General features: G+C 42.7%; 1 protein-coding gene across 2 annotated transcripts in view; it reads right to left on the reverse strand.

Moving 5' to 3' along the window:
- MIER3 (MIER family member 3) overlaps positions 1 to 9815 on the reverse strand; it is a 28638-nt gene extending 18823 nt beyond the window's left edge. Inside the window, exons 1-3 of one of the 2 annotated variants that reach the window (XM_088827702.1) lie at positions 9726 to 9815; positions 8252 to 8276; positions 4832 to 4977 (exon numbers count right to left, since the gene is read on the reverse strand). In XM_088827702.1, coding sequence (XP_088683828.1) covers positions 4832 to 4977; positions 8252 to 8276; positions 9726 to 9734 — 180 coding nt within the window. In that variant the 5' untranslated portion in view covers positions 9735 to 9815. The remainder of the gene's footprint in view (positions 1 to 4831; positions 4978 to 8251; positions 8277 to 9725) is intronic. The other variant, XM_055422028.2, reaches the window with a different exon arrangement.
- Between the last annotated feature and the right edge of the window lie 482 nt (positions 9816 to 10297).

The following is a 10297-nucleotide window of genomic DNA, read 5'->3' on the forward strand; positions in this document are numbered from 1 at the left end:
ATGTCAGAGGGTAGAAGTAGAACTAAGCGAAAATGCAGGATTATTAAGTAAGTTAAGGAAGAAGCAAAAATGGAGAAACCACGGATAGTCACTCAGGTCAAATATCAAAGACAGATAAAGCAAGACAGAGACAGACGTGAATTCTTTGTATTGATCAATCAGGAATTACTGGTGACCTTACAATCTGTTGGGAGAAGCAAAGTCGAGGACTGAATGAGCGGAGAGACAATACATACACTATAAAAGGTGAATGAGGAAGGCAACACAGGGCCAAAGGAGAACTTCCAAATGTGAGAAATGTGTGAGTAGGATTCCACGTGGAAATTTAAAAAAAAAATGGGCAGAAGAATAAACTGAGGAGTAAAAGAATGAAAATTCACGACTAGCCTGGGATGTGGATGAAACTTTCGGAACCAGAGAGGACAAAGAAAGAAAAAGTATAAATAAAGGCTAAGTTTGCATGTATGGGGCAAACAGAAGATCTGAGCAGTTATTCATGAAAATTCTACTTTCTCTATAAAGACACAAGTATGATCATCTGTTGGAGGAGGAAGTGACCATCTTAGTGGAAAGCTCATTAAAACAGTCAAGGGATGACACTACAATGATCCTGAGAAGGGGCTGGTGCTAAAACACAGAAATTATCTGTACCAAGACTTCAAAGCAAAACTGGAAAAGATTAATCCAGTCTCTGAAGTACTTTACAAATGAGCTTTCTATTAGAGCCTATTAATAAATCACTTAGTCCTCTGAAGCATAGAAGCAATGTTTTCAAAATTGAATTAGCAAATCTCCAAGTCTCTAAGGATCCATGGTGTTGAGATCAACTCAGAAGTTTGATCTAGCACCATATTCCAGGGATGAGGACTTTATCTCTAAGGCATTCTGTTGAATCTATTTTAAATTTCAAGGGTCACATTTGAGTCCAGTCATAAATGAACTGTTTTATAAGTTGAAGGATTTCTAAAAGGAAGAACACACCATTTAGAGACAGAGGACTCCCTAATTGTTAACTACTACTGTGGGCAAATCACCTAACCCCTCTCATCTCCATTTCCTCATCTGTAAACAGAAAAACACATTATTTCCTTAATCCTATGATGCACAGCCTCACATACCAGAAATCAGGATGCATCCTATTACCAAGGTACAGATTTCTCATAGCAAGGCTCCTCTCCGCTCCCTTCTATGCTATTTTTGAATCTACAGTACATCTTAGAATCAACAAGGCCTCTGAGCCAAGGAAATAATGCTAATATTTCTCTGACACACCTGACGGTGTTGCTAGATAGGGCCAATGACATTGTCTAAGTGAAGTACAAACTAATTTTAATATAACACCAGTCTGATACCTTAAAATACAGGCTGCAAAACAGAATACATGTAACTTTCTAAAATGTTTTAAAAATAAATAAATAAGGACCTAAACCCAAGTCCAAGTGGTAGAGAAGACGTTTTTCTACTTTTCTCATTTTACAATGAATATCAGAGGAGAAATCTCTATATTAATAAAAGCAGGAATGTAAATTACTTTTGAAAAAGTTTTAGGCCTAATCCTAGGATTATTAATTAAAACCTATCAGGAAACAATAACATGAATAAATTAAAATATAGTACAATATAACACAAACCTTATTTTAGTATTTTTGGTAAATAACTGTACCTCTCTTATTTTCCATAACATACAATGTACTACAAATTTTTAAGAACCAAAATAAAGGACATATATAGACTATAAACTATCAAATATATTTACTATAAGCATAAAAACTTCTAATTTTTTAAAACATGAACATCAAATCCCTAGGACTGTTACCATGTACCAACATCTGAATCACTGTTCCATAATATAGGATTAATACATTATTTTAAATTGTACAGAAATAATTTTAAATTTCTTTTAAAAGTAAAATGATCCCTACTCTTTATATATGTGTCTCTATTCACTATTTTTTTTATTTTCATGTTTCATTAAACGTCAATAAAGAATAGAGACCACATTTACAATTATGGACTTCCCAGGTGGCTCAGGAGTAAAGAATCCACCTGCCAATGCAGGACACTCAAGAGACATGGGTTCGAGCCCTAGGTTGGGCAGATCCCCTGGAGTAGGAAAATGCAATCCACTCCATTCTTACCTGGAGAATCACATGGACAGAGGCGCCTGGAGGGGTCACAAAGAGTCAGACATGACTGAGCAACTGAGCACACATGGACGCGAGCACTACAGCTATACTCTACTACAGATAAGCACAGTTCAGAGGAATGAGCAGTCAGTCCCTCTTAGAAATAGTTCTTCTTGTGCCTTGCTCAATGAGAGAAGGATGAGCCTTCTGAGCAGGGACATAGCACTTGGGTCTTCACTAGAATTTATTTAAAAATCACCTGTAGTTTTCTGTCCCAATTTCCAAGAATGTGACAAAATGCCAAGAAGAAAAACTGCCGAAAGAGAAGCTGAAATATTTAAAGACCTATAATTTTTCTGAATCTACAAATTCAGTGATAGATATCATTACAAAGCAAAGATTTAATTACTGGAGTTTACTAAACAAAATGAAAATCACAGGAATAGAAACTAGGTATTTCTGTGAAAAGCTAAGCAAATAACTCTTTGCTGTTGATTATTTCTCTATATATTCCCAATTTTCTTTTAAAACTCATTAAACACAGATTAAAGCAGATATTACTATAATCTCTGGAAGAATAAAACCTACAAATCTGAAAAACAAAATTTTACTGGTTCATAGATCTCCACCAGATTGCCCACACTCAAGTAGTAACTATGTTAACACATTAAAAGAAATTTTAAATTCATACTAGTTTAGTGACAATACATCTATTCGCGTAGCTAAAGCACAGTCTAGTGTATTTGTGTTATTTTCTTATATCATGCTGTAACTAGATTGCTGTCTCACTATCTTTAACAGCAAACACACAATTAAAGAAGGTGCATCACGAGACCACCTGGGACTTTTGCTCATGACCACAGCAGTATCCTGACTTAGAAAACTACAGGAGAGAAGTAAGAAGCAGCCTTCCATGAACTTCCACATGAGGCTAAACATCTTTTACTACACATAAATCCTTTCTCCCATAGCTCTCACTGCTTACTGCTTTCAGTTCTTAGCAGAGGACATCCAAAAAATCTTTGTTCCCATTTGTCACCCCATACTAGACCGTAAGATGCTTGAGCCCAAAAACACTGTCAAACTGCTAATTTTTGCAATTCCAGGACCCACCACAATCCCTAGCTCAGTGATAATGCTAGCTGGATTATAATTCTCAGTTATTCTAGGCTACCCACTCATGAGAAGTAGAAAGGAACTGCCTGAAATAACTCAAAGCAGACCTTCAGAATATTGGGCATTTTTTCTTATCAAAAGGCAACATACTGTCATCACCCCCGAAAGAAGTAATAGGCAAGACTTTTCTTTTTGAGTATTTCCTAGCCATATTATCTCTATACTCCCAAATCTGTTCGGCTTTTGTAGGAGATATACGTATTATACATATTTTTTAAATGATTAAATCTAATTGCAACCATGTTGCATTAATCTGTCAAAGGAATGAACATGTTTAGAAAATTTCAACTCTTCAGGAGCAAGCCTGGGGTCTAGGCCCTGAAGACTCTCCTGTTTTCCTGTGTGTTAAGATGAAGGAAGAAATGCAATAATAGCCCAGCTTTGCCACACAAAAGCAGAAGAGATCATACAAGAACGTGCTTTGTCTTCTTCAAGAAAAAGAAATATGAAAAATTCAGTAGTATTCCTGAAAAATTTGTTATTCTGGGTTGATTAGAAATTTGCAAATAAGGTTAATTCATAGATAAATGTAATTTTTTCAAGGAATCCTCTTTCATGGAGGCCTCTCTCTGTAGTTTCTGGTTATAAGTATGTGTTTAAAAATCAGTTCATTTGAACTTACACTGATCAGGGGTTTTAGAAGTTATAAACTACATTTACCCTAGCAACTTTTTAAAAGATAACTGGAGAGTAGGAAAGAAGGTATAACTAATTCAGTAAAAGAGTGTGGTTAGGGGGCTGGGCTAGGAATTAGAACTAAGTCTCCTACAGTTCTCTAGATCTCAACAATCTCATCTATAAATGTACCTGTTTCACTGTGCTGGTATAAACTTTAAAATGGCTGGAAGCAAAGTGGAAGCATTAGTCACTCAGTCATGTCTGACTCTTTGTTACCCCATGGACTGTAGCCCGCCAGGCTCCTCTGTCCACGGAATTCTCCAGACAAGAATTCTGGAGTGGGTTGCCATTTCCTTCTCCAAGGGACCTTCACAACCCAGGGACTGAACACCAGTCTCCTGCATTGCAGGCAGATTCTTTACATACAGTCTGAGCCACCAGGGAACAACCCCACCTCCCACCAAAAAAAACAGGTTAAGAGATAAAAATTAATTTTTAAAAATTAAATGTAAGTGTACTTATTAGGCTATTCTTCAAAATAAGAAAATCAGTAACATTCTGTACAAAAGTAAATATGCTGATACTTTTTTTTTAATTGAAGTATAGTTGATTTACAATGTGGTGTTAATTTCAGGTGTACGTTCAAGTGATTCACTTATTTATACATATGTGCGTGTGTGTGTACATATTCTTATATACAAATATATATTTTTTTAAGATTCTTTTCCATTATATGTTATTACAAGATAGTGAATATAGTTCCCTGTCCTATACGGTAGGTCATTCTGATACCACTTTTATTTCAAATAGGTTGTAAAATAATTTATAATAGAATTCAAAATTTTTACTATATTTGTATTAAATCTTCATTATAAGTTTTTGTATTAAAACCCTAAAATAAAAACCTTTACCTTTTCTAAGTCTTCAATTTCAGAACTGAAGTTTTTACCCTCATCCATCATTTCCTCTTCTTCAAGAGTTCTTTCATCGTCATAGTCATGGACCAACATCTCAGCAGTGGGGTCAAAATCATGATCCTCAGAAGACAAAGACCCAACTAGAAAGAAACACACTCAATCACTTTACAAGTTCATAAGGCTATTTACAAAAGAAAATAATTTGTGTTCTACTGCCAACTCCTTTTAATATTTATATGTGAGCTTTATTAAATGCATTTATTATGTACTTCACAAGTTATAAAGTTAAGACGATACTGTTTCAGAAAAGATATTTAAATCAGCAAAAGAAAAAAGCCAGTTTATAACCACTTTTATAAGGTGTCCAATCCATGAGAACATGACTTCTAATAGCAACAAAGTGATTTAAATGGAGTGGTCTTTAAAAAAATGTTCTAATAGAAAAGTCGCTTATCAGTTAGTTTAACACATTTGTCTAAAAGCAGTAGAAAAATGTCCAAAGAGTTACGAATAGAAGACTTCACAAGAATCCGCTATACACTGAGGCTAAAAACTTCAGGAGAAGGGAATATTAATTTTACTCAGTTCTCACCCTCAAATAAAAGTTCAAATCACAACAGAAACCTGGTTTTTTAGAACAAACACAAGTTTCTATGAGGCAGCTACACAGCAATTCAGTCTTGAAAAGCACCACTTCACTTTTCCTATCTATAACAGTATGTCAAGCTCCCCAAAACTAAACTGTATGAGAATGCCTTTCTGTGGACTACTAATAAGTATTTAAGATTATGTGAAGGGAATACAGAAAATCTATCTATGGGCTTTGGAAGATATATCCCATTGAAAGCTGTTTTGGTCAACTCAAACTTGTTTATAAAATGGTAGTGCCTGGAAATTCCCTAGCAGTCCAGCAGTTAGGACTTCCACAGCCAGGGGCATAGGTTCGATCCCTGACCAGGAACTAAGATCCTGAAAGCCTTGAGATGTGGCCAAAAAGAGATGGCAATGAATGATTTTTAATGGCAAATCTGAAGTCAACAGGATACCCTGAAAACCAAGTGGAGAAATGAATACTACCTAAAGTCGCAAGAGAATAAGATCAAATTTATGAAAAACAGAGTTTTCTCCATTTGTTTTATTCTAATATGTAGTTCAACTAGACCAATGACTCTCAGAGGAGGAAGAAAAGCAGCAGCAGAATCTTAAGAGTAGAGAAAGGGAGAATTGGAAGGAACCATATTCAACACAAAAAAGTTTGATGTGTTTTTACTCAAGCTTTAATATTTTAAAACTTCAAACACTGAAGGACATTGAAATCATTACCAAAACACTGAACTAGACCAAAGATTTTTCAAAATCACAAACAATTCAATGTTTTTGGCTCTGAGTTCAGAGGACTCTAATCATTAGCCCTGAAAATAATAAAATTTCTATAAAATGTTTTTAAAAGGTGTGAATTATGACATTATTTTTCACACGCTGAAAGATTTTAACTCGCTGATTTTAAAAATCTGTTGACGTATAGGTGGTTTAAGTTAACTTCAGAGAAAGATGAATACTTGTTAAACAGCAGAAAAGCAGAACATCAACCATTACGAATTTTCTTTTTTGGAGAAATTCCTGGATACCTTTGGGGTATGCCAAAATATAAGGTAGGAAATGTGAAGTCACTCAGTCGTGTCCGACTCTTTGAGACCCCATGGACTGTAACCCACCAGACTCCTCCATCCATGAGATTTTCCAGGCAAGGGTACTGGAGTGCATTGCCATTTCCTTCTTTTCTACCTCTTTGATGGCTGAGCTCTACCCTCTTCCTAATCCACATCGCTTGGCTCACTTCAAGGTTTCCCCTTGAGGAAAGCATTCATTCAATAAGGGCCAGAAATGGAAAGGCCGGAGAGTCTACTCTTGGCTCTGTCCCTGGCTTTCTGGGACCTGAGGCAAGTCATTTAAACTTTCTGGGCCTGGGTCCAGTTTTTCATTTGTAAAATATATAGGGTTGGCTTAGATGACCTCTAGTCTCTTCTGGTTCCAAAATTCCCTTAAAAATTGGCTAATTGATTAAAAATAAGTTTTGTTTGTTTAAATTTCAAAATCAGACTATCTCTTGCTTTTTATTTAGATTGCAACTTCTTAAACGCAGACAGTGATGCAAAATGGAAAACTTCCATTATCATCCAGATGTTTGGCATCTTGTACATAAATATTCTTTCCGTGAAATCAGTTCTAACAAAGAAACGTCTGTCTCAAAATTAAACAAACTCAAAAACAATTTAAAAGTAAAGACTATTTTCAAAAGAGCCACAAATTTCTTCTATTTGGTGTTAATTATTTTATAATACCTTAAATGATAATCAAATGAGACCTCAAGATTGACTAAATACATAAAGTAATATGCAAGGAAAATGGTCTGTTCACTATAAAGCAACATGTGGTAACTGAAGACTTGGGAGCCCATCCAGACTCTGCTATTAACTAGGTAACTCTCAGCAGAGTTATTTAAGTCTCCTCCAGTGTAAAATAAGGGAGTTGAACTAGTTTAGAGGCACTTTTCTTGGAGACTATGAGGGAAAAGAGGCAGCCAAAAAGGGGCTGGAAAGGGAATGAAAAGCTGAAACAAAGCTGTCCTTACATTTTAGCACATGAGGAAAGGTCTTTACCATGGGATAGGTTTCAGGGGTTCCACAAACCCCAAATTATATGCAATTACCCATTATGTGCAGAGTTCTGTAAACAGAGTCCCTTGCTTTCATCAGATCCTGACAGGGACTTCTGACACCAAAACAGTTGAGAAACACAGTCCTAGATGGGCTAATGTTGTCTCACCTCAAAAATTCTGTATGACCAACCTCAGAAAGTATGTGTTTCTTTTAATTAGGCCAGCTTTACCTAACTCTCAGTTTTCAATTTAACACAATCTACAAGCATTTCTCAATTTTGAAAAATGTATGAGACAAAATAACGGGAGATGGGGAGAAGTGATTAATATCAATATAAGCGACCCCAAAGTCCTGACAAATTAGAGAGACGAATTGTCAAAGAAATTAAAATCTAAACTGCTGAAGTTGGAGGAAAGTTTGGGATAGATGTGGGATTAACTGTTTCAGGCTTGGAGAGAAATAAAAAACAGGATATGTGAGAATTAGATGTATTACTTTAAAAGAACATGTCGGTTAGCAGCTTTGTAACAAAGTATTTTTTTCAACAGGCAAGGAAAAAGACAGAAAATATGAGATAGAATAGTTGTTCCTTCCTCAAACAACTTAATTACCAAAAAGAACACCGAAACCTCTTAAAAACAAATGATGAAAAACTCGCAAAACAAATCTTTGTTGGAAGAACTGAGCAATAGATCTTTGGACCCCCATCACCACCCGCTGCGGTCCACTGAAAAGGTAAGAGAACAGAACAAACCTGGGCTCGAACTTCCAAAAGAAGCCTAGGAGAGAAAAGAAGACGTGCGGTTAGATCGCGAAGCCAGGGGAAGAGGCAGCGCCGGCAACAGGGCGCAGAGGAGGCGGAGCCCAGCGCTCCTCCGCAGCTGCCAAAAGTGCAAGACGTAGCTTCGCTCCACTCGCTCCTGGCCCCCTTCGGGCCCCTCTTGGCTGCCTCGCCTTCCTCCCCGAGTCCCCAGTGTACAAACTCGCAGACCCGGGACGAAGCCCGGTGTCTAACAGGCAACTTGCCGCCCCTTGGAGCTCAGCAAGTTACAAAGCAGAGAAGCAAAGCCCAGAACAGTCGGCTCGCAGCATCAGTCCCCCATACCCTAGCATTTCAGTAGTCCCCCGAATCCCACCGGCTCTCCATGGCCCCAAACAACACCTCGCAAGGCAACACCCTTTCCTGGAAGAGACTCGCCCTCTGCATCGAGTCCACCCCCTTGGGGCCCGGTAGCCCCAACTCCGGGGCTGTCCTCTGTCCCCGAGCGTAGGCCAGCTCGAAACCGGACACTCGCCCCCAAACAAGCGCAAGCCCCCCATCCTCTCTTCCCCATCTCTCTAGAGATGCGGATCCGCAGTCCCAGAGGCAGTGGTATCCTCCCGGAGTATTTAGTCGCTCCCCGAGCCCAAGACCGAGCTCCTCGACCCAGGGGGCTCCTGCCATGGGGCTTCTGCTGCGCCACCCGCCCCCATCCTCCCGCCCCAGCTCACTGGTCCCGGGGGACACGTCCAGGGCAGCTCCGCTCGCCCTGCCGACCCCCTTTAACGGAAGGAAAGTGGGGCTACCGAAAGCCCGTTGAGACAGCGTCGAGGGTCTTGGTCCTCCCCGTTTACCCCCAGCGGCTCCCGCACCTCCAGGGCGGCGGGGCGGGGAATCTTGCCTCTCCCGAAGCCCAGCGGCCGCGCATCCCGCTCGCCTCCGCGCCGGAGCAAAGTGGAGCCTGAGACTCCTTCGGCCCGCAGCCCGGACCCAAAGGGCCGGGGGCACAAAACACTCCTCCCGCAGGGCAGTGGCGCAGCCCGCTCCCCGCTTTGCGATCCGGCCGCGGAGAGGGGGGGGCTCGGCCGGTTTCCACCCACCCCGGCCCCGGGAGGCGGCGCGGAGGCTCCAGCGGCCCGCGCAAGCTGCTCGGCGGCACGGCACGGCGGCGTCCCCCGACCGGGGCTCGCTGCCGCCGGCCGCCGCCTCCCGTCCGGCCCCGTCGCCCGGCCGGGTCGGGGCCGGAGCCGCCGCGGCCTAGTCCCGGAGGGAGACCGCTCCCGCGCCCGCTCCCGCCCCCCGGCCGGCCCCGCCGCCGCCCGTCGCCGCCTTGCGGCCCCACACCGCCACGCCGCCCCCCGCAGGGCCCCGGGAAAGGCCTCGGATGCCCCAGGCCGGCTTGGGGACCGCGGGAGACCGCCGGGCGCCCGCGCCAGCCCGGCCGCTCCTGCCCGGTTTCCCTGCTCACCTCCGCCATATTGGTACCTTTAGGGCGAACGAGCAGCGCCGAGCCCAGTCCCCGGATGGGGCGCCTGAGCCAATCGCAGCCGCCGCCGCCGCCGCCGCCGCCGCCGCGGTCCGCCCGGCACCCGCCCGGCGGCGGAGGCGGCTCGGCCCCTTATAGGGCAGGGCGGCCCGCGACGCCCCCGGCCCGCTCGCGAGCCCACCCCGCCCGGCGCCCCTTGCCGCGCCCCGCGCCCACTGCGGGCGCCTCGACCCGCACCGGCGCTCAGCCGCCCTTCCCTCTTGGCTGGAGTAAAGTTACTGCCGAATTGGAGGCAGACGGGGCACGGATGGAAACGCTGGCGCGGGACAGACTCACGTCCAGTCAGTCGCGGCCCAAGAGCGGGTCGGGGCGGCTGCGGACCGACTGACAGACTCTCAGGTCTGGGTGGGCGTCGGGGAGATGGGCAACGAGAGTTGGAGGGACAACTCGACAGACTTCCCTAAGTAAGGGGAGAGGCGGTGATCGACGGCCGAGAGGAAGCCCTGTGGAGGTGGACTGAATGGATCGACTGATGGACGGGAGGACAGCGACCG

This window comes from Moschus berezovskii, chromosome 18 (assembly GCF_049115385.1).
Source record: "Moschus berezovskii isolate FMDL1 chromosome 18, NW_MosBer_1.0, whole genome shotgun sequence".
NCBI classification, from domain to species: domain Eukaryota; kingdom Metazoa; phylum Chordata; class Mammalia; order Artiodactyla; family Moschidae; genus Moschus; species Moschus berezovskii.